This window comes from Salvelinus sp. IW2-2015, linkage group LG4q.2, assembly GCF_002910315.2.
Source record: "Salvelinus sp. IW2-2015 linkage group LG4q.2, ASM291031v2, whole genome shotgun sequence".
Taxonomy (NCBI): domain Eukaryota; kingdom Metazoa; phylum Chordata; class Actinopteri; order Salmoniformes; family Salmonidae; genus Salvelinus; species Salvelinus sp. IW2-2015.
Genome location: NC_036843.1, coordinates 9,584,650 through 9,607,771, shown reverse-complemented (window position 1 = coordinate 9,607,771; position 23,122 = coordinate 9,584,650). Strand labels below are relative to the sequence as shown.

Here is a 23,122-nt window from a genome sequence, read left to right as displayed (position 1 = left end):
TTGGGTGCCCTGAAGCCTTCTTCACAACATTTGAACCGCTCTTCTTGAAGTTCTTGATGATACGATAAATGGTTGATTTACGTGCATTCTTACTGGCAGCAATATCCTTGCCTGTGAAGCCTTTTTTGTGCAAAGCAATGATGACGGCACGTGTTTCCTTGAAGGTAACCATGGTTGACAGAGGAAGAACAATGATTCCAAGCACCACCCTCCTTTTGAAGCTTCCAGTCAGTTATTCGAACTCAATCAGCATGACAGAGTGATCTCCAGCCTTGTCCTCGTCAACACTCACACCTGTGTTAACGAGAGAATCACTGACGTGATGTCAGCTGGTCCTTTTGTGGCAGGGCTGAAATGCAGTGGAAATGTTTTTGGGGGGATTCAGTTCATTTGCATGGCAAAGAGGGACTTCATAGTTCATCTGATCACTCTAAATAACATTCTGGAGTATATGCAAATTGCCATCATACAAACTGAGGCAGCAGACTTTGTGAAAAATGTATATTTGTGTCATTCTCAAAACTTTTGGCCACGACTGTATATTTAATATGCCATATACAATTTCTTTTAACAGTTTCACTAATTAATTTCAATTAACTTAATCATTATGACACACCCCTCACTACTGTCATTGGTTACACTAATTGCACTGTGTGTCTACATAACCTGGTTCAAGTATTCATGACATTACCCTGAGGAAGACACAGTGATGCTGAAACGTTGGTAAATACCCAATAAATTGCTGGGAGATTATACATGGAGTGTGCAAGTTTTTTATTTTGACAGTTTATAACATCTGTCCAAAAACAACAGAACAGCACCGTCTCCATGACAATTGAAAACAAGAGCGCCTATGTGTTTACTGGCAAGAACAGACCATCAGTTTGTGTATGTGTGTCCATGAGAGATGAACATCATTTTACTATATACAGAAGAGTGTTTGATTAATGCTGGTGCACACCCGTTCTCCAAGCAGGTTGAATAGGCCATGGCTGGCGCTGTTGTTCGCCTTTGCCGGTAAACTTCTCGCTTACCGTAACTTCTCGCTTACCGTAAACTTCTCGCTTACCGCTTACATGATTAAGTCGGTTTTATAAGAGGCATATCTGACATTGAACAAACATACAGGCCAAGTATTTGCTCATATCAAAATGGCTTCCAAACAGGCAGGGCCAGGACTGAAGGGGAGAGAGTTGTGTTAGCATGATCTAGTGGAAAGAGCCCCAGATGGGGCGGCCTGAAAGAGAGAGAGAGGGTGTTGAGATGCGGTGAACGTCGAGCAGCCTGTTATATTCTCATCGCCATGCCTCTTTATTTGACTCACAGTGGAGAGCAGAGCCTAGCTGAGCGTCAGCACCCTGGCCGATGACAGAGCCTGGCTTGGTGTGTCCCTCTCTCTTCTAAAGACCATGATGTTGTGTGGCTGGATCCCAGTGTGGAGGGGCCTGTTGTGAGAGCTGGCCAGATCCAAAACAGCTGCTTACAGCCTCCCCTGTTTTACCATTTACCATCAACTTGGCCTGTCTCCTGCTTGCATAGGCTCAGTTCAATATAGTCTGAATAAGTTGTGTGATGTAAATAGGTGCTGCTGGTTATTGCATTAGGTGCCCACAATAGCCATGTTGTTGTGTAACTGTCTCCTCTCACTTATCTAACCACCAACAAGGTTTTTTTTCACAACAGTTTGACCATAGAGGTCACACATTGTGGGCCATGACCAACACACTCTTTAGGCTGAACCTGTTCAAAGGCAACAGCCCAAGTCCAAGTCAAAATACCCCAGAGCATCGAAACAGCTCCAGCCTCTCTGGTCCAGTCCAGTCCAGTGGTGCAGCCAGCCATGGCCATCTCTGACCAGCTTTCTCCTCACTTATTTTCTGGTGCCAGCCGCTCCTCCTCTCTTCCAGGCTCCCCAGCATCTTCCTGGGACATATACACACAAAGCAGCACAGATGTTGACTCAGAACTTCTCCCCTCCGGCCCCCGCACCCTCAGCCTGGGCTGTGGGATCTGAGGACCAAGCCCTCTTGCCTCTCTCTCTCCCCTCCACAGCTCAGCATCTCAGCACAATGGCCACTTGTTCCAGGGCATTATGGGAGGTTATGAGAGATGCTGCCGTCACCCCAATAAAGTGTCTGGGGAGGGAGCTCAATTACTCTGAGGCGTTTATGTCTGCTTGTAAAAATCATCAAATATGAGGCCAGACACTGTAATTTGCCATTTCTTCGAGGGGCGTTGTTTTATTTTTACTCCGATGGGGTGGCGGTTGTCTTTGGCTCTGCTCGCCAAACTCATTTTGTGGTCATAATACAAAAGGGGGAAACAGTCTTAAGCTGCAACTGCGCTCTACCTCCGTCCATTTCAGTTGTTCACTCATCCCTGCTACGACAGCCTATAGAGACAAACTGTGGGTAATGTATGAGAAAAACAGTGTGTGCTTGTCAATGTGTTTGTGTTGGAAAAGAAACATGTATCTCATTTTGATCCAGCTGCAGTTCGGCGTTGTGGCTATACATTTTGTGTGGCTACGGCTTGTCTTTATTAAGGCATACAGGGCTGGAAATCGTTGGTGGTCACACTCTCTTCAAGCTCCTACACTAATGTATGGAAATGTAATGGGTTTCAAAAGACATTTAGCACACTGTTGTCCAGATGTAGGGTTATGTTGGGGAATGGGCATAGTACACACAGGTTATAAAACACGGTTTAATCTTGGAGGTGGCCGGGGTCGGCTGGGGTCAGAGAATTAAACAACAGATGAAACAGAGAAAAACGCTCCCTGTAAAATAAATATCCCTCCTCATCCCTAGCTAATCCTATGCGTCAAATAACCCTGGCCTGCATATGGGTCCAATCAGGCCAGGGTTTAACCAGGGAACCAGGAATAGGGGAGACGTGTGAAGGGTGAGCCAGCAGTCAGCTAGCCTCACAGGTCCACCATGTGCTCCACATTACAACACGCACAGAGACCCCCACTTAACCTGCTCATCTGATCTAGCCTGCACCATTACCAAGCCGGGTGGATCCACACTCAGGAAGGGGCTCCTGGGTCAGACCATTATGAGAAGTGGGGGTGGGGGATGGCCCATCAGCTCAGAAACTCCCATCTAAAGTTAACTTCTCACCCCACCTCAAATCCACCCCCTCGAGCGATTCAGTCTCACATGCTTCCTGTTGTTACTACGGTGATCATGACTTGGAAAGTATAGGAGAGGGGTTTCAGCTTCCTGCTGGACTGTGTCAGTGTTCATGTTGCTGTATGTTACTGACAGTGCCTGTATTATTGGAGTTAGAGCATGCATTATGCATTTCTCATAGGCCATTTAGCATGTGATTAACATGCTCACGGTCTGGCTGGACAGACGTACAGTCTTAATTGAAGAGTTTAGTAAGGCTGTCAGTCCCAGTGCTTCAGGACATCCATGGAAAGCCATGGAAAGACCATTAAAGTAATGTCCCCTTCCTTTCTGGGATGATGGTTTGATAGCGTCATATATGCCGCTACACATGTGGAAACAGGAACATTGTTTCCATGTTTCAGATGGATGAAAATCGCGGGGCAGACACAGATTATTTCATGTAGCTGAGAGACCTCCCAGCTGTCTGCTTTACTCACACTGACAATCCAAAACCCCACTTCAGCTTTTCACACATGCAGAAATGTTCTTCAGTGTTACAGTATACACCTCCCATTACTATTAGTCTGTAGCAAGTCCTCAAAATCCACACGGTGCAGAGGGACTATAGCTACTTAAAACATTTAAATAAGTTAACATTTTAATGGGGAAACAACTACATGTTTTTGATAACGGCCCCTTCTACTAAGTTTGTAAACACAACGTTTGTATTTTGGTGGCTCTTATGTCCCCACGTCAACTTATGTATTCATCGTGTCAGAGCCATTTGGCTGACATCACTAGAAGCACTATTTTGGACCATCTTTGGGATGGCTGAACAGTCAGGTCTCCCAGAATGCACTTGTCTGTAATGTAACTGTACGGCAAGGGCCCAAGCCAAGCCCTCTCCATCCCTGTTGAATGGGTTGCTTAATCCAGTCATTCTGGCTGCCTCTTCTCCTTCCTCGAATGATGCAGCATTTACGAGAGCTAGGAGACAGAATAAATTGCTGCTAGACAATATGTGAATGTCAGTTCTTTTTTCCTTAACAAATCGACTAACGTTATGAATCCTTGGCACAACTGTATTTCCATTTGATTCCAATTGATGTGTTAGCATGTTTAACAAGACATACAGGGCTATTAGATGCCACGAAGTTGATTTATACTTTACTGTCTACTGATCCTGTCATTATGTCATGCCCATAACTTTGTGACATATAGAGAAAGTAATACAGCACCAAATACTCCTCCGTTTCCCCACGACTGCAAATGTCCTGTAAAAGATTAGCTTTCGCTGATTCAGCCATTTTGATTCTAATTAGAAAAGAACACACACAGCATGGAGTCTCTAACAAAGGAGAACTTGGCAAACTTCCCTCAAATTCCGCAACAAAGGTGCCCTTCCCAAAAAAAAGAGAACGCTGCTGAATGTGGCTTTTGTGTGCATTTTACCTTTCTGTGATCTCTAGAGGAAGCATGCGATAACATAAGCGATGTAGGAACATAATAATGGTTGTTTGTGTGTCACAGAACCTGGTGACTTGGAACGTGGTCAGTGCACAAGCAGGTTAAAGTTGACCAGCGGTTTATGTGACTGACCAGGGAACAACCGTAGATGACTGAAGTGTGATCAAACTATATGTTTTTTTAAACAATTATAATCAGCCTGGTCTCTCTAACATTGTCTGTCGTTGACCTCTGCATCATGCAGAGGTCAACGATGAATGAATACGATACTCCAATGAATACTAAATTATGTATGTAAGAAATTGCACAAAAAAAAATGTACCTTTAAACAGAGGGTGGTTGGGAATCAGCACTAGTGTTATATGGTTCAGTGTTAACCATCTCTAAGGTCTGTGCTTTCCCTCTCCTCACGCATCCAAATGTACACATAACAAGGCTTTACCCGGACCTCATTAAACATGCTTTATGATTTATGGCTGTGCATGCGAGCGGCTACACATGGGTGACAGGTATCGGCCTCTCCCTCCTTTTAAACCAAAACATCTTCTGAATGAGTCCAGATCAGCCCTCCTGCTTAGATTTGATGCATGCGACACATTTTTGGAATTACAAAAGTAAGATGTAAAATAAGTCAAAATAGGTTAACCGATTAAAATAGGAAACAATGTGGACCAGTCAGAGTTGTTGAACCGAATTGTACATTCATTCAAGCCAAATGGAAATCCTATCCTAGCCATTTGGACAAAATCTCTCTCAAGTGTCTTATGTGGATCTGTAAGCCAGTCAGTCCCATGTTGTTACATCATCTCAGACCTCACTGGACCAGTAAGTGGGTGACAAGAACTTCTCACTCCATAGACCCCAGCAAGTTTAAAGTTTAATTAATCGTACTGTATGTACAGGATACACTTCACAGGAGGTTGGTGGCACCTTAATTGGGGAGGACGGGCTTATGGTAATGGCTGGAGCGGAATAGGTCGAATGGTATCAAATACATCAAACAAATGGTTTCAATGTGTTGGATGCCATTCCACAGCTCAATTCCAGACATTATTTCAGAGCCGTCCTCCCCTCAGCAGCCTCCACTGATACACATGGTATACACTGTCTAACAAAATGCTTACTTGCAAATTCCTTCTCAACATTGAAACAACTAAATTAATAATAAAAGATAAGAATACGAACATGAAGTAAATTACTCAGTAGAATAGAATAGGCATTTTAGCATAAGTAAAATACAGGAAGGCACAAGTTATAGTCCAATATGTACACATGTATCAGGGAAGGGGGGATTGGGGGGCAAGTGTTTAAATTGTACAGTATTAACAATAGTAAATAAGAATCTGGTAGCAGCAATTGTGATCTGTATGGAACGTGTGTGTGTGTGTGTGTGTGTGTGGGTGTGTTTGTGTTTGTGTGTCAGATAAACCCTTAGAGCAGAGGAACCCTTAGAGTAGAGGAACCTTTAGAGCAGAGGAACCCTTAGAGTAGAGGAACTTTTAAGAGAGAGGACCTTAGAGCAGAGGCCCTTAGAGCAGAGGAACCTTTAGAGCAGAGGAACCCTTAGAGCAGAGGAACCTTTAGAGCAGAGGAACCCTTAGAGTAGAGGAACCTTTAGGGCAGAGGAACCTTTAGAGCCAGAGGAACCCCTTAGAGTAGAGGAACCTTTAGAGCAGAGGAACCCTTAGAGTAGAGGAACTTTAGAGCAGAGGAACCCTTAGAACATAGGAACCTTAGACCAGAGGAACCCTTAGAGCAGAGTAACCTTTAGAGCAGAGGAACCTTTAGAGCGAGGAACCCTTAGAGCAGAGGAACCTTTGAGCAGAGGAACCCTTAGAGCAGAGGAACCCTTAGAGCAGAGGAACCCTTAGAGTAGAGGAACCCTTAGAGTAGAGGAACCCTTAGAGCAGAGGAACCCTTAGAGCAGAGGAACCCTTAGAGCAGAGGAACCCTTAGAGCAGAGGAACCCTTAGAGCAGAGGAACCTTGAGCAGAGGAAACTTAGAGCGGAGGCAAGTAGACGGCAGGCCTTACAGACCTTTCACTGGGTTCATTGATAGCCATCGGGGTCAGCAGAATGGATTCCATCAAATGTCTGGGTCCCCACGAAGCTGTAAACTATCCCATTCTCTTCCTGTATTAATTTGCTCTGTTTGACATGTTATGATGATGGTGATTGCTATTGTTATTGTATGTCGTAGCGGTAGTAGTATTTCTTATAGTATTGCAAAACATGGTCATTAGCAAGCCAGTCGTGAAATGGTACAGTTATACATGCGTAGCAGAGAAACATTGGAATGCATTATGTTATGCTCACCTTTGGGTGGTCTCTTGTTTAGATATTGATGAGTGTGTGAATGAGACCATCTGTGGGGACCATGGCTTCTGTGAGAACACAGACGGCTCCTACCGTTGTCGTGTGACCAGGGCTCCAGCAACCCCCCTGGTGATGCCGGGGCCCATAGCTTGTGTGGTAAGTAACTGTTACATGATACACTTCACTGGTTAGCATGGACAGTGACTGTATACCAATGTGTGTGTGTGTGTGTGTGTGTGTGTGTGTGTGTGTGTGTGTGTGTGTGTGTGTGTGTGTGTGTGTGTGTGTGTGTGTGTGTGTGTGTGTGTGTGTGTGTGTGTGGTGTGGTGTGTGTGTGTGTGTGTGTGTGTGTGTGTGTAAGCACACTCGTGCCTGTCAGTGTGCATGTGTACGTGCTGTGCATCGGTGTGTGTAAATTTACTCCCCCATCCCCGTCCTGTCCCGTGCAGACGTGAACGAGTGTGAGATGAGCACGGCGCTGTGTGGAGAGGCCCTGTGTGAGAACGTGGACGGCAGCTTCCTGTGCATCTGCCCCAGCGACAATGAGGAATTTGATCCCATCACCAGCCAATGCCGCCCGCAGGGTAACACACCACACACAGGGACTTATGGGACTTAAGGGTTCATTCTGTCTATGCGGGATTGAGTTTTCACTGTCTTAATGAGGCATCTCATATTATCATGACATCTGGGGAACTAGCAGGGCATGAGTGGTTGCATGTTCCCTGTAGTAGATGTTTCTATTGAACAACCTTTCTGCTGAGTTTGACTCCATGCTATTGGATGAATGGACAGTTATGTTTTATCCCTACAAGGATAAATGCATTGCAGTTCAAGTCTGCGAAAAACGAATTGCAGGAAAACTATTCCAGCCATCCCTTACAGAATTGATTTGCTGTGCTGAGCACAACTCCAAGCTCTCCCTCATGGCCAAATCTCCCCCAGTCAAATCTCCCCAGTCAAATCTCCCCAAGTCAAATTCCCCCCAAAGACAAACAAGGATAAGGTATAGCTATTGGCAAAACTGCCATGGAAAGATCTCTCTCAGAAACACTAACAGTGTTCACTGTAAACAGATTACTGAAATACAAGGTCAAACTTACCTTGAGTCTGTGGCATTGGCTTGTCTTTAGCTTGACATGGGCATGTACACACAAGCGAGCCATATTTACATTAATAAGCAGCATGCTCTCGACGGGGATGTTTTTGTTCTCGTTCGGTATTAAACCCCAAGTATGCCTTGTATACTTTGACCCCATTCCGCTGTTTGCTTTTGACGTGTGGTAATCAATCATGTGAGAATGAATGGTGTGTTGACTCACATGCCAGTGTTTCCATTTGGCTAAGCCCGCTGCTTAACTGTGAATGCCTGAGACCATGTCTGTGGATAAAAGAGCAGCCTCAGCAGTGTCAGCTGAAGGTACTCAGGCCTACTGCCTGCCCTACTGTATGTTGTGGAGCTCCTGACCCAGGGAAACACAGTGGCACTCACTATGCTGTTAGACATGGGGCCAATAGACTGACTGATTCTTACTGATATCATGATGGCAATAAATATTATTCGTAGTGGTAATGGCTATAGTCTTTTTTGTAGTAATTCAATCCTGAAAGTAGCGGTCAACTAGTGTCACAATTTATTCTGCAAATCCCCTCCAATTATTCCCCTCTGCATCTATTTCTCCTCGTGAGAGGTGTGATTTCCCTACATGTTCTACAGGTGAAGATGCTCCTCCTAAGCCAGCCTTGCCCACTGAGGAACAGAGGAAGGAGTGTTACTACAACCTGAACGATGCTAACTTCTGTGACAATGTGCTGTCTCGCAACACCACCAAGCAGGAGTGCTGCTGTACAGTGGGGGCCGGCTGGGGGGACGACTGTGAGATCCACCCCTGCCCAGTCCCAGGGAGAGGTAAGCCTACTACAGTATGATTTGAGACTGAGTGAGATTCCCAAGAGGGATCAAATGATCAACCTTTAGGAGACAGATATTCAGATACAACTGTTCACATATACTCACTCCTTTTTGCTTCACGATGTATAATACATTATTACAGTAAGGAGAAAGTATGTTTGTCCGTTCATTCTTATTTGTTTCTCCAGAGGAGTATGACCAGTTGTGTCCACATGGAAGTGGTCTTCTGCCCCAAGCTGTTTTCTCCCACAGCCTGGAACAGCAGAGTTTCAAAGGTATTTTACTTCCATGTTGTCTCCTCAACCCACTGGCTACTGTTAAGAGTCGGTATACCTGAGGTTTCACAGTTTTTCCTTCTCCCATAACTTTGTACCAACACAAAGAAAATTGCTGTTTCAGCTCCCCTTTTATTTACACCCATGGCAGCCGTTAAAAAAGTCCTGCGTAATTTCCAACCAAATTTATGGTTCTCTTTAAAGCTAGCTCTTTACACCGTGACGGGATACCTGCATACATAGCTAATTAAGCACAAGTGTTGTGCACTAACCAGCTTGACCTAATAGAGAAGGCTGTCTCAAGCAAGGTGCTATGCTCATTTTACAGTAGGGGTCAGGATTTGAGCGGTCTAGCTAGCTACAGTACATGGAGGGGTTTTTAGTGAGATTCTACAGACACAGTAGGCCTACACAAAGTTTAGGCTGATTCTAGAGGTGATATATTAAAGACAAGGTGATTTGGATGAATGGTAGTATGTGAATTTATCAACCGATGTCACCCTTCTTTCTTTGTTTCTTTCTTTCTTTGTTTCTTTGTTTCTTTCTTTCTTTCTTTCACTCTCTCTCTCTCTCGCTCTCTCTCTCACCAGATGTGGACGAGTGTAAGATGTTTGGGCCAGATATCTGTAAGAATGGCCGTTGCTCTAACAACTTCTCCTCGTACTCCTGCTTCTGCCGTACAGGCTTCTACTACGACAACATCCGGCTGGAGTGTGTGGGTAAGGGCCGCCCGCTGTCTCTGCTTTTCTCTGTTCCACCAAACCTGCTCCAAGTCTCAGCTATGGGACTCAGTCGTTGACGTATGCGTGTATGTGTGTGTGTGTGTGTTCCAGATTATGACGAGTGCCTGACAGAGAAGGCGTGTGTGGATGGGGTGTGTGTGAACACTGCCGGCTCTTTCGACTGTTTCTGCAGTCCCCCTCTGGTTCTGGACAGCACCCGCCGTCACTGCGTCAGCGTCAACACCACCGAGGGTGAGACTCACACACTCCTACATCTCAGAGTTTATCCAGATGAAACAATTACCAGCCAGATTATTGATTCAGCTGTCCAACATTAACAACATAGAATTAGTAAAAACTCCCTCCTTTCCTCTTTTGTGAATCACTCTCTTCCCTTCTCCTTCCTTCCCTCTCTTCTCCCTTCCCTGAACCACAGAGACTCATGAGCCTGAGGAGGACATCCACCTGAACATCTGCTGGCAGGGCCTGGTAGATGAGCGTATGTGTGCCCAGCCCCTCATCGGCAGGAGGACCACTTACACAGAGTGCTGCTGTCTCTATGGAGTGGCCTGGAGCGAACAGTGTGCCTTCTGCCCCAGGAGGGACTCTGGTAAGGGACACAGATAGTCGACATTCATGCTGTTATTATTCAGTTGAAATGTAGAAGTGACATGATGACCTGTGATACATATTTCACTAAAATACTGACCTGTGTGTTTGTTTGTGTTCGATCAGATGACTACGCAGCAGTGTGTAACCTGCCAAGGAGAGGGGGGTCTGACAGTCTACGAGAGAGGCCAGGCTATGAGTACGGTCCTGGGGTTGAGGGTCCTGAGGGGCCCTATGTCCCCCCCTACTGGGACAACTATGGAGGAGGGCCCATCACTGGGCCTGGGGGTACCTACTACAACCCAGAGGACACCCAGGGCATCCCCCTGTTCACAGACAACACCAACGACTATGGCTCCCGAGAGGGAGACATAGAGCCGCCACTACGTGTCCCTGTCCACCGGCCAAGAGAGTTCCAGCCTCACCCTGTAGACTCATACAATGGTAACCTCATAAGAATCATTCAAAAAATACAAATCAATTAATATTATTGCTAATGCATGGTGAAATGCTACCTCTGTAGGGACTCCTTCTTCATTCATATTCTGTTTCCAATAAGACCGCTTTGATGGCTTCGAGGGCCTGCGAGCAGAGGAGTGTGGCATCCTGAACGGCTGTGAGAATGGCCGGTGTGTGCGCGTGAGGGAAGGTTACACCTGTGACTGCTTTGATGGATACGAGCTTGACCTCACCAAAATGGCCTGCATCGGTAGGTTCCTCTCCCAGTGTCTCATAATGTCCACCTGCAGTCAGAGTCAGATTCTCCTCTCTGTGTTTCCTACCAGATATATCATTTCATTTTGGAATTCCTAGAAACAAATTAGTCAATTTAGATAACCTTTTGATCTGTTCCACGACGCAACGCAGATTGCCTGGACATAGCCCTTAGCTGTGGTATATTGGCCATATACCACAAACCCCAAGGTGCCTTATTGCTATTATAAACTGGTTACCAATGTAATTAAAGCAGTAAAAATAAATGTTTCATCATACCCGTGGTATACGGTCTGGTATACCACAGCTGTGAGCCAGTCAGCATTCAGGGCTCGAAACACCCAGTTTATAATAGAAAATAGAAACCACTTGAAGGCAAACAATGAAAGGACATTTGTCTGCTGCCTTCCAGATAGTATTGAGAGAGAGAGAGAGTTTTTATAAGTACTGAGCGTTAGGCATCCCTCTAGCCACCACTGCCGCCAGACATCTACTGCACCTGACTGTGGAGCCATCCTACCACCCATACTGACTAGGCCACTATGTGGGACTTCTGACACAGGACGTGTGGCATGAACAGCTGCATTTGCTGTGAAATTGTTCTCCTCAGTTAACTCTGCGTGTCTCCTTTTCCTGCAGACATAAACGAGTGTGAGGATATCAGTGACAGCGTGGCGCTGTGTAAGAACGGGGCCTGTACCAACACTGAGGGGTCGTACAAGTGCACCTGCCTGCCTGGCTTCCAGGCCTCTGCCAAGCCCCATGAATGCATCCCAGAGGTCCCAGTGGCTGGCTTTAGAGAGAGAGTGGCAGGGAAATGAGGGTGTGACTGTTGGAGCTTCTTCTCTCCTCCCTCCACCACCCCACGCCCTTACCCTCACCCCCCCGCCCTCTCACAGGGCCTGGCACTAAACCTCCATCAAAAAACACTGAAACGTCCACGCTTGTCCCCTAAACACACACACACCAACACACATACACACATACTCTTATTGACTCTTTCCTAATTTCTCTCTCTCTACCACACACATACTCATTCACATTTCCACAGGGGACCAGGAGCTATCCAGTGAATGTATTCCATGGGATTATCCTATTTCTTAACATTTATATTTTGCTTAAAGGGATTTTCTGAGGAGTGACCTTGTATTCAGTGATCCCAGGCAGTTTGGTATGCATACATACATTTTTTCTGCATTGTTTTTCTCCATTTGTCTTTTTGGTTGATTATTTATTTCATGTACATGACAAGGCTCTGTAAAGTAAGAGGGCATAGGATTTATATTGTCTTATTTGTCAGACCAATATACTTTACTAACGATGAGGGGAAACAGTGTGAATAGTTGTTTAAGTTTGGTAACCTGGAGGAAGCTGATTGTCGTAAGCATGCCACATGTTATATTCATATTATAACATAATAATCACATTGCTATACAGGGAAAGTTACTTTCAAACCACTTTTTACTAGTATTTGGGATGCTTCTGTTGTCAGCAAGGCCTTTAAAAGGACCAACCACCCCTTCCACTGGTCTTCTGTGTTTCTTATAACAGTGCAATCCTACAGTCCTCATCCTCGAGACAAACAGGCTCCTCTGTTGGCAAGGTTGTCTCAAGAGCAATAACTACGATCAAACAAGGTCCAGACCAGATTCATATGCTATCACAATGTTGCTTTGACCTGCTGCCAGTACAAATAGAGGGAGAGAGAGAGAATTGAATATGGGCTTGGAGAGGCTATAAATGTACAGTACGAGTCAAAAGTTTGGACACCTACTCATTCCAGGGTTTTTCTTTATTTTTTACTATTTTCTACATTGTAGAATAATAGTGAAGACATCAAAACTATGAAATAACACATATGGAATCATGTAGTAACCAAAAAAGTGTTAATAAAATCAAAATATATTTTATATTTGAGATTCTTCGCAGTTCCCACCCTTTGCCTTGATGACAGCTTTGCACACTCTTGGCATTCTCTCAACCTGCTTCATGAGGTAGTCACCTGGAATGCATTTCAATTAACAGGTGTGCCTTGTTAAAAGTTAAATTGTGGAATTTTTTTCCTTAATGCATTTTGAGCCAGTCAGTTGTGTTGTTACAAGGTAGGGGTGGACACATCTCAACATCAACTGTTCAGAGGACACTGCGTGAATCAGGCCTTCATGGTCAAATTGCTACTAAAGGACACCAATAATAAGAAGAGACTTGCTTGGGCCAAGAAACACAAGCAATGGACATTAGACCGGTAGAAATCTGTCCTTTGGTCCGATGAGTCCAAAGTTGAGATTTTTGGTTCCAACCGCCGAGTCTTTGTGAGATGCAGAGTAGGTGAACGGAAGATCTCCGCATGTATAGTTCAACAAAAAAAATACAGTAGAAATACATTACTGTATTTTAGTCAATGCCACTCTGACATTGCTCAATCTAATACTTATAGATTTCTTAATTCCATTATTTTACTTTTAGATTTGTGTGTATCGTTGTGAATTGTTAGATACTATGGCACTGTTGGAGCTCGGAACACAAGCATTTCGCTACACCCGCAATAACATCTGCTAAATATGTGTATGCGACCAATAAAATGTGATTTGATTTGATTTAGTTCCCACCGTGAAGCATGAAGGAGGTGTGATGGTGTGAGGGTGCTTTGCTGGTGAAACTGTCAGTGATTTATTTAGAATTCAAAGCACACTTAATCAGCATGGCTACCACAGCATTCTGCAGCAATACGCCATCCCGTCTGGTTTGCACTTAGTGGGACTATCATTTGTTTTTCAACAGGACAAATACCCAACACACCTCCAGGCTGTGTAAGGGCGATTTGACCAAGAAGGAGAGTGATGGATTGCTGCATCAGATGACCTGGTCTCCACAATCACCCGACCTCAACCCAATTGAGATGGTTTGGGATGAGTTGGACCGCAGAGTGAAGGAAAAGCAGCCAACAAGTGCTCAGCATATATGGGAACTCCTTCAAGACGGTTGGAAAAGCATTCCAGGTTTAAGATGGTTGAGAGAATGCCAAGAGTGTGCAAACCTGTCATCAAGGCAAAGTGTGGCTACTTTGAAGAATCAAAAATATGAAATATATTTTGATTTGTTTAACACTTTTTTGGTTACTGCATAATGCCATATGTGTTATTTCATAGTGTTGATGTCTTCACTATTATTCTACAATGTAGAAAATAGTAAAAAATTAAGAAAAACCTTTAAATGAGTAGGTGTGTCCAAACGTTTGAATGGTACTGTATATGATTAAATATGTAATATGTTTGTATAGGTTCCACTAGCCTTCTCCCACTAGTCAAGAGAGTAGTTCAGCACACATTATGTCCCATAGCAAATTGTTTATGTTTACATTCAATCACATTCACAATTGACTTCAGATCCCATGTAAGAACATTCCCATTAATGCATCTCTGAATGTGAGTAAAGGCTTTGTTGACGAGGTTTAGGATATTTTGTACAGATCTAGTACTATGTATTAATGTTTTTGTTACTTTCTAATAATGCATATAGTGCAGCCAATATTTTTGTTTGACAAAAAAAAGAAAAAAAATCCAGCATTACAGTTTAGCCATTTAGATTTATATATTTCTGTAAAAAATAAAATAAAAAAACATCTTTATGTATGAGAAAAGTGGTTTACACTGTACCAGAGAAAGTGTATGTATCCTGCCCTGTGGAGCAGACATTGAAATGTAATGTTGGGGAATGGCAGTACTTTTTTAAACACAATGTGGTGCCATTGATCCTACAAGTACAATACAAAGAAGAATGCCTTTTGAAATGCAAGCATTATTCTTTGTGCCATTAAAACACAACTTGTTTGCCTTTCAAATAATGTTACCTTGGAACAGTTTGTCATTCTGGTGACCTTTTTTAAAATCAATATAGTGAACACTATTCGTCATTTCCAATCAAATAAACATTGTTGTCCTTTCACATTCAACTCTAGAAACATATGATTGCTGATTAGTCATGTTTTCAAATTTTCCATTAAGAGAAATGCGTATCTTGCCAGCACCTATCTTACACATATTTGAAGGATGCCTTCTTTCAATGACTGATGCCCTTGACCTGCATTCAAAGAGATGTTCACTGTACTCTTTATCAGTCTATCTATACTGTATGATTCATCCCTCCACAAGTCTTACATTGAGGTAAAACAAATTGTGAACATGTATTTTATATTATTTAAAGCTTTGTAAACCACAAGTTGTGGTGTAGGATGTGATGTATGCTGTGGTCAATGAAAATATCATGTTCATTCCTTTTGTTTACCTCTTGACTGTAGTCACTATCTGTCATCAAAATAAACTTTGAAAATATCTATATTTATTTGTCTCCCTTATCTGTGGAATATTCTACACACATTACACAGTAATACATTTCATCACTATACAATAATATCCTAATTTCGAAACCAAATGTTTATAATGCAAATAAACTTTCAGCTCAAATGGAGCACTTGCATGAGTATGGAGGGTGATCAATGCCAGTTTGAGAAAGCTATGCTTAAATGCTCAATTGAAATGCGAAAATTATAAATGCATTTAATATTTTCATATCAGTGTGCATGATTCATGCCCCAGTGAAAATGCAATGTTAAAATGAAAATCTAAAATGGCTAATTGAAAATTGGGAACGGTAAATGGAAATTGTAAATGAAAATGGTAAACACAACATGACAAATGGTTTACAGATAATGGTAAATGCTATGCGCAAAGTGGATGTTTACATTTTCCAACTGCCCAATTTAGTACTTACTCTTTTCATTTTCAAAGTGTATGCAAATTGCTTCCGGGAGGCATGAACCAGGAGAGCAACACAATACCACCATGCAGTGATACATCCTAGCCATGCCATGTTTTCTGTGCATTCATTTTAGACTAGTGTAACTGACAGGGTTTGAACCTGGTGTCCTGTACACCAGAAGAACAGCTTAGCCTGCTAAGCCAAAGCCTAGGAAATGTAGTTTGGGGAGCCAATGCAATTTTTCTGGTCTTAGCAAAGTTACTCAACACTAGGCAAAGTTATTCATCATATGTGCGTGGTCACCAAACCACTTCTCCTTGGTTAGCTGTTCACATAATGAGTAACCTTGTCTGATACCTGAAGAGTTGCATTGGCTACAAGAGCCTTGGCTTCAGCTAAGCAGGACTATGCTTTTCTGGTGTGCAGGAGACCTGGGTTGGTTACACTAGTCTAAAATCAATGTACAGAGAGATGCACCACTACATGGGGGTGTTGTGTTGCTCTCCTGGTTCACGCCTCCAAAAAGCAAGTTGCATACACTTTGAAAATTCTAATGCAAATTGAAATAGAAAACGCTTAATTGGGTAGTTGGAAAATGAAAACAGCTGCTTTCAATTTCAAATTACATTTAGCCATTTTCTGTTTACCATTTGGCTTTTTTCATTGACCATTTACCATTTTTATTTCAAATTTGTATCATTTCAAATGTTTCTATTTTCATTTTAACTTTGCAATTTGTCGTGGAATGAATCATGCACACTGATATGAAAATAAAAATACATTGATAATTTTTACATTCTTATTTAGCATTTAAGCATTGAATTTTCGAACTGGCGCTTATCACCCTCCATACCAGAGAGGATTTTACATGTTGTGAGCATCTGTGTGGTGTGCGAGCCTGTGATTTATTGTGCTCTCTCGCCACCCTGTGGCCGTAATGTCTATGCGTACAGCACAACCACATTGTGGAAGGCGTTTCCCACTGATCCCCAGCCTTGTCCTGAATTTCAGTTGTATACTGGGAAATTGTGTCCGTATTCCCGTGTCATGGATTTAATGAAGGATAGAAAAGCATACAGATCCCAGAAACCACGCAACGTGCGTGGTTAAAATTGGAGTGTTGAGATTCGACTACATTGTGCGCGTGCTGCGCACTTTTTGCAGATATTTCATGAAGCACATCGGGTAAATGTTTTGTTTTATTTTACAATAATAACCGGTAGATGCTTTGAAATCTGTGCACCGTAAATTTCCGTCAGGAGTGCATGCCAGAGTAATAGTTTAATTTTAGAAATGCTTGTTTTCCAAATGCGTAAAATGTAACCAGCAAAGAAGTCCTGCCTTTAATGCATTACGTTACCTACGGAATATCAGGTGAAAACAGGAATGATTAGATAGATATTCATTTTGGTTTAAAATGCACAAAGCTGTCTGACAGCTGCTACTGCGAGCTAGCTACAATGCTAGCTAGTGTACGGATAGCATTACAATATATATATTAATTGTAACGTTGTTATGCGAAATTGTTACTAGCTAGCTATTCCCTACATAGACCAATCTACAATGTAACACGGGACTTGTTTTGCTGCTGCTTGTTAGCTACTTTGTTGTAGCAGTCTGTCACAAACATTCCACTGTCAAAATATTCCTGTTTCTTAAGCTTTCTTTGGACAGTGAGGGCGGTTCAAAGAATACCAATTAAATTGATAAACTTTGTTTAAGTTTTAACTAATGGCAAAGAAAAAATGTGTTGCACAATACAAAGACGAATCCCCAATGCTACGAAATCGGAGAGGCCAGATGAATACAGGGGAGCAGAGCCCTGTTTCAACCCATCATGAGTCGACCCAGGAGAATACAGAGGATGATAGACTGTCTGAAGGTGACAGCCAATCCTTAAATGGGACATCAGCACAACATGACCAGGGCATTTACTCTCCAAATAATGAGGCACAAAGCACAGCTTTCTTTCTGTTGGTGGTGTTGCTCTCTTTTTCCACACGCCTTTACAAAATCATGGAACCCCCTCATGTATGGTGAGTGATGGTGCCCCAAGAGAAGTTGTAAGGCTCCCTCATGAAGTCACTGTGTGTTGATGTATAATCTCATTGTGTGATCCTATCTGTTTTAGCTGGGATGAAACCCACTTTGGGAAAATGGGGAGTTACTACATTAACAGGACCTTCTTCTTTGATGTCCACCCACCACTTGGCAAAGTAAGATAATGCCACTATCTTTTAGCATTCTAAACATTCATAGAATATCTCTTTCTACAGTCATCATTCTTTCCATAACTTGATAAGTATATTGATTCTTGATTTACATCATGTGTATGTGTTTTTAAGTAACCATTCCCCCTATGCCAGATGCTGATCGGGCTAGCTGGGTACATGACTGGCTATGATGGCACCTACCCTTTCCTTAAACCTGGGGACAAATATGAGCACCACAACTACTGGGGGATGAGAGGGGTAAGGCCTACACAGACAGAATGGTTTTTATATTGTGTGAATAACATCATGCTCCACAGTACTAGTTTGACCTGTGAACTTGCTCTGCCTCTGTGCAGTTCTGTGCATCTCTGGGCTCCTGTCTGCCCCCCTTTGCCTACCTCACAGTGCTGGAGTTGTCCCAGTCCCCGACAGCTGCCCTCATCACTGCTGCAGTGCTGGCCTTTGGTAAGTATGTACCACCAGCACTAACAAAGTAACCAGAGACAGCCTGGGGGAGAGTCTGGATCTACTTTAGCCAAAACCTTGCCAAACAGACTTGAGTATGGACTGGTCAACCATTCTTATAATGTTATAACTGTGGTATAGGATTCTCAGTGAAGTTTAAAATGTGTATTGTGTTAGATCACCTTAATCTAAATAACTTGTACCTTGGGCTGTCCCCCCCATTCAGACACTGGCTGCATCACCATCTCTCAGTACATCCTTCTCGACCCCATTCTCATGTTCTTTATAATGGGAGCAGTGCTCAGCATGGTCAAGTTTAATCGACAGAGATATAGGTAAGGAACCTCCAGAGCAGAGCAAACCTACATCTGAATTGTCAGTTAAGTCATTAGAATCAGATTAAAGGGACTTGTTATTGACCAACTTTGTACAGAGTGATGCTGCTATGCTCTCTCCTATGGTGTTCAGGCCCTTTAGCGCACCCTGGTGGTTCTGGCTGGTACTGACAGGGGTGAACCTGTCTGGGGCTCTGGGGGTTAAGTTTGTGGGGCTGTTTGTCATCCTGCTGGTGGGAATGAACACAGCCCGGGACCTGTGGAGTTTGCTGGGGGACCTGCACCTCTCTCTGGTACTCATCAACTGATTATGAATCACCTATGATATTGATGTACCAAACGGACATTGGAGGCCAACACTGACTCCTGCTCCCTTTTCTTCCTTCTACCAGATGGATTTTGGGAAGCACTTGTTGTCCAGGGTGTTTGGGCTTATCCTGCTTCCCCTGTTCCTGTATGTTACAATATTTGCAGTCCACTTTGTGGTGCTGAACAAAAGGTAAGTGGATTATTGGCTGTGCATTTGTTATAGTGGGGTTATTGGAAAGCTTTAAATTGATTCTCCCCTAAATAATGTCTAATCACATTTACACAATGTGTTTCCATTGTCCCCTGTCTCCAGTGGTCCAGGAGATGGCTTCTTCAGCTCTGCTTTTCAGTCCCGTCTGATTGGAAACAACCTACACAATGCATCCATGCCTGAGTGTGAGTTGATTTAAATAGCATCTTCTACGTTTTTGTCTTTACCATAGTGGTGCTTTACAGTATATTTCCACTTGTCCGTTTGAATGACGTGTATTCAAATAATGTCCTAAGTAACCCCCAGCTTCTAATAAAGCTGATCTGTCCTCCTTGTTCTACTATGATGGTGGTCTGTGCTCTCCTACAGACCTGGCATATGGCTCTATCATCACTGTGAAGAACCTGCGTATTGCTGGAGGATACCTCCACTCTCACTGGCATCTGTACCCAGAGGGTGTAGGAGCAAAGCAGCAGCAGGTCACAGCATACCTCCATAAGGACTATAACAACATGTGGCTGGTGCATAGATCCAATGACAGTGATGGTGAGAGGACAGCCTTGTTGTGCAGTCAGAATATGTCACTCATAAAGGTTAATTACAACAGACGTTTTATACGTATTATGATGTATTTTGTTCTTTTTTTTGTCCAGCACAATCAGGAGAACCTGACCTTGTTCGTCATGGTGACATTATTCGATTGGAGCACAAAGAGTAAGTGGTTTGACAGTGACACCCCTCATCTGTTTGAAAACGTATCATTGTACTGCACCCATACTGTACCTGTTTTGACATTACAACAAATTCTTCAGTGCAATAATGGTTGATACTCCTGTGTCCACCAGGACTACCCGTAACCTTCACAGTCACCTCCACGAGGCACCTCTCACTAAAAAACACTTCCAGGTCACAGGCTATGGCATCGTGAGTAAGCACATACAATGCTTGCACAGTTCTCAGAAGTTATTGATAGGTTGTGTGTGAGAGGTTTCATTCTTCAGCCTAAATGTTGATCAGTATCATTCCTTTCTGGTGCTTTCAGAATGGAACAGGTGACCCTAATGACCTGTGGCAGGTGGAGGTGTGTGGGGGTCGGAAGGGCGACCTGGTCAAGGTGTTACGCAGCAAAGTACGCTTCCTGCACCGAGCAACTGGCTGTGTGCTCTACTCCTCTGGCAAGACTCTCCCCAAATGGTAAGAAATGGAGGAATGATCTAGACTCTTCTAAAGTTCTCTAATATCTTTATTTACAAATGTTAACATTACCGATGATGACAGTGTTAAACTGTGTCTTCTCTGTTCAGGGGCTGGGAACAGGTGGAGATTACATGTAGCCCATATCTGAAGGAGACCCCAAACTCTCAATGGAATATTGAGGATCATATCAATACCAAATGTACGCCTCCATTCCTGCATTTTTTTTTTAAATTGTGTTCCCGTGGCCCACTGCTTGATATGTGATGGTGTTGTGTGTTTACTTAATACCTAAAGGTGTGTGTTTTTGTTTGTGTGTGTGCATTGATAGTGCCCAACATTAGCCTTTCAGTGCTGAAGCCCCACTTCCTGGAGATATTGCTGGAGTCCCACATCGTTATGATCAGGGTGAGAGAACAAGACAACACACCTCACTGTGTGCCAAATTCTCCCACATACTTATTGTATTGATTACAACTAAATGTGTCTCTTTTTACAGGGTAACAGTGGGTTGAAGCCCAAAGACAACGAAATGAACTCTAAACCCTGGCATTGGCCAATCAACTACCAGGTTTGCATGTTGAATACCCCATGACTTCAATGTGGTTGGACAGTCCCAAAATGAAATAGTTTCTTATTACTGTGCCTTTGTTCTGTTTTTGCAAAGGGATTGAGGTTCTCTGGAGTGAATGAGACTGAATACCGTGTCTACCTGTTAGGGAACCCTGTAAGTACCTCTCTCCACTCACTGAGTATGCTAACACATAACACATAACACTGCTACAATATAGCTAAATCTACCTCCCCTGCAGGTGATCTGGTGGCTGAACCTGGTCAGTCTGGGCCTGTATGTGGTTATGGTGGCAGTGGCCTCTCTGGCCCTCCACAGAGGAGTCCAGCTGGATAAGAGAAGAATAGGTAGGAGCTTTTAGAACTTCCCTGTCAGTTTCATGAGTAACTCGTTTGAGTACTTGATTCTAACACTGATGTGTATGTGTGTGTGCAGAGCATTGTCGCGTGCTGATGGAAGGTGGAGGGCTGCTGCTCCTGGGCTGGTTGCTGCACTACGTACCCTTCTACACCATGGGCCGCATCCTTTACTACCACCACTACTTCCCTGCCATGCTCTTCAGCAGCATGCTAACAGGTAAAGTGGTTCTACCACAAACACATGCTCCCCATAATGCCCCCTTCATATTGATCGCACGTTACAGACTCATCCAGGAGTCATACATGAAATAATGTTGGAGTAGTTCAGATCCAGTTATATTTATAAAGATCTTGAATTGTCATCTCTGTCTCAGGGATCACTTTGGACACCCTGCTGCAGAGTGCTGACCTATGGCTCCGCCCACCCTATTCTCACTGGCTGCTCAGAGGAGGACAGGCAATGCTATTCCTGGCCATCCTCGAGAGGTGAGATAACCATGAGACCTCTTATGTGCCTTTGAACCTGATTTAAATTGTAAACATGGAAGTTTTCTGTTGGCTTTATTGCCTACAGTACTGTATGTCATTGGCGCAATAGTTAATCTACACCCAAAAATGAATTTTGAAATTGGTTGTTCTTTCTTCTCATCTTCAGTTTACATCTGTTTCTCTCTCTGCCTTTTTAAACCATGCAGCTTTTACATGTTTCACCCTCTGTCCTATGGTATGAGAGGGCCGCTGGCCCATGACCCTGATAGTACCATGGCTGGCCTGAAGTGGATGGACTCCTGGGAGTTTTAGGCAGGTGAACAGTCAGGAAGAATTCTGACTGACATAGTGATATATCAGTGGTATTTTAGCAGACATGCAAGTGTCTGTTTCTTATACACTACGTGAACTTCAGTATTTTTCATAATATGCATAGCTATGGATTGTTAAATATTTAACATTAAAGTATTTTATAGTCAGTTACATCCAAATATTTCTAAGTGTTTTAATTCAACATTGAAAACTGAATATTTTAGTGACTTTCTACACTTGAATTGCGCAGCAGTGCATTGTGAAACGATACTAAGAACAGAATATACTGTTCACAATCATAGCCTACTCTTTTTGTGTTGGGAGATAAAAACGTGATAAATACATTAATGTGCATTAGGTGGATGTTGAAATGTGTGAATGATGTGTTTATTTAATTGAGACCGTTAGTGATGGCTAATGATGTCTACTGTACTGCCTTAACATGTTTAGTTTTTTCTTGACTGAGTTGCAATAATGAGCTAAGTGCCTAGGGACTAAATCAATTTGAAATACTTATGGGAATCTAATATTCTAATTAAAAGTTTTGATAGGAAAGAATTCACCTGTTTCCGTTGCATTATATCAAATTATCTTGTAATGTTTTCTCGATCTTTGTGTGCAAAGTATTGTATACATCTTTGGCAAGATACAGTGCTTTCAATGACTGTCCGTTCCGCATTTTGCTTTCTCAAAGAAAGGAATATGTTACTTTTCAATACAACTCTCCAAAACAACCTTTTTATATAGTGCATATTCATTGCCTTTTATTTCT

At 43.1% G+C, this 23,122-nt stretch overlaps 3 protein-coding genes across 7 annotated transcripts in view; 2 read left to right on the top strand and 1 right to left on the bottom strand.

Annotated features, from left to right (window-relative positions):
• Positions 1–15,475, top strand: part of LOC111962964 (latent-transforming growth factor beta-binding protein 2-like) — a 153,371-nt gene extending 137,896 nt beyond the window's left edge. The window contains 11 exon segments of the mRNA XM_070443285.1: positions 6,925–6,999; positions 7,002–7,058; positions 7,352–7,486; positions 8,620–8,811; positions 9,003–9,089; positions 9,680–9,808; positions 9,923–10,063; positions 10,248–10,421; positions 10,547–10,864; positions 10,980–11,129; positions 11,774–15,475. Of these exon segments, the coding sequence (XP_070299386.1) occupies positions 6,925–6,999; positions 7,002–7,058; positions 7,352–7,486; positions 8,620–8,811; positions 9,003–9,089; positions 9,680–9,808; positions 9,923–10,063; positions 10,248–10,421; positions 10,547–10,864; positions 10,980–11,129; positions 11,774–11,955 (1,640 nt within the window). The 3' untranslated portion in view covers positions 11,956–15,475.
• The window catches only part of vash1 (vasohibin 1), a 541,933-nt gene that overhangs the window by 240,785 nt on the left and 278,026 nt on the right, over positions 1–23,122 (bottom strand). The window lies entirely within an intron of this gene.
• Positions 16,991–23,084, top strand: pomt2 (protein-O-mannosyltransferase 2). 5 transcript variants are annotated; one of them, XM_023986573.2, is made up of 21 exons: positions 17,006–17,077; positions 17,658–17,928; positions 18,024–18,108; positions 18,259–18,363; positions 18,462–18,570; positions 18,797–18,905; positions 19,039–19,198; positions 19,298–19,404; positions 19,528–19,610; positions 19,795–19,971; positions 20,079–20,139; positions 20,271–20,349; positions 20,468–20,619; positions 20,730–20,821; positions 20,951–21,027; positions 21,119–21,190; positions 21,287–21,346; positions 21,432–21,537; positions 21,626–21,766; positions 21,924–22,035; positions 22,245–23,084. In XM_023986573.2, exons 2-21 carry the CDS (start codon positions 17,669–17,671, stop codon positions 22,348–22,350), a joined length of 2,253 nt encoding a protein of 750 aa, XP_023842341.1. In that variant the 5' UTR covers positions 17,006–17,077; positions 17,658–17,668; the 3' UTR covers positions 22,351–23,084. The 5 variants fall into 5 exon arrangements, with proteins under 5 accessions (XP_023842342.1, XP_023842341.1, XP_023842339.1 ...); XM_023986571.2 differs by lacking the exon at positions 17,006–17,077 and adding an exon at positions 17,089–17,266; XM_023986574.2 differs by lacking the exon at positions 17,658–17,928 and having other exon boundaries at positions 16,991–17,077.

Bases quoted from the DNA above. Each gene is read 5' to 3' on its own strand.
- pomt2 (XM_023986570.2), top strand. From the start codon at position 17,624: ATGGCAAAGAAAAAATGTGTTGCACAATACAAAGACGAATCCCCAATG. The intron at 21,191-21,286 runs GTTTGCATGTTG...GTTTTTGCAAAG, and splicing joins ATTGGCCAATCAACTACCAG to GGATTGAGGTTCTCTGGAGT. The intron at 21,347-21,431 runs GTAAGTACCTCT...CCTCCCCTGCAG, and splicing joins TCTACCTGTTAGGGAACCCT to GTGATCTGGTGGCTGAACCT.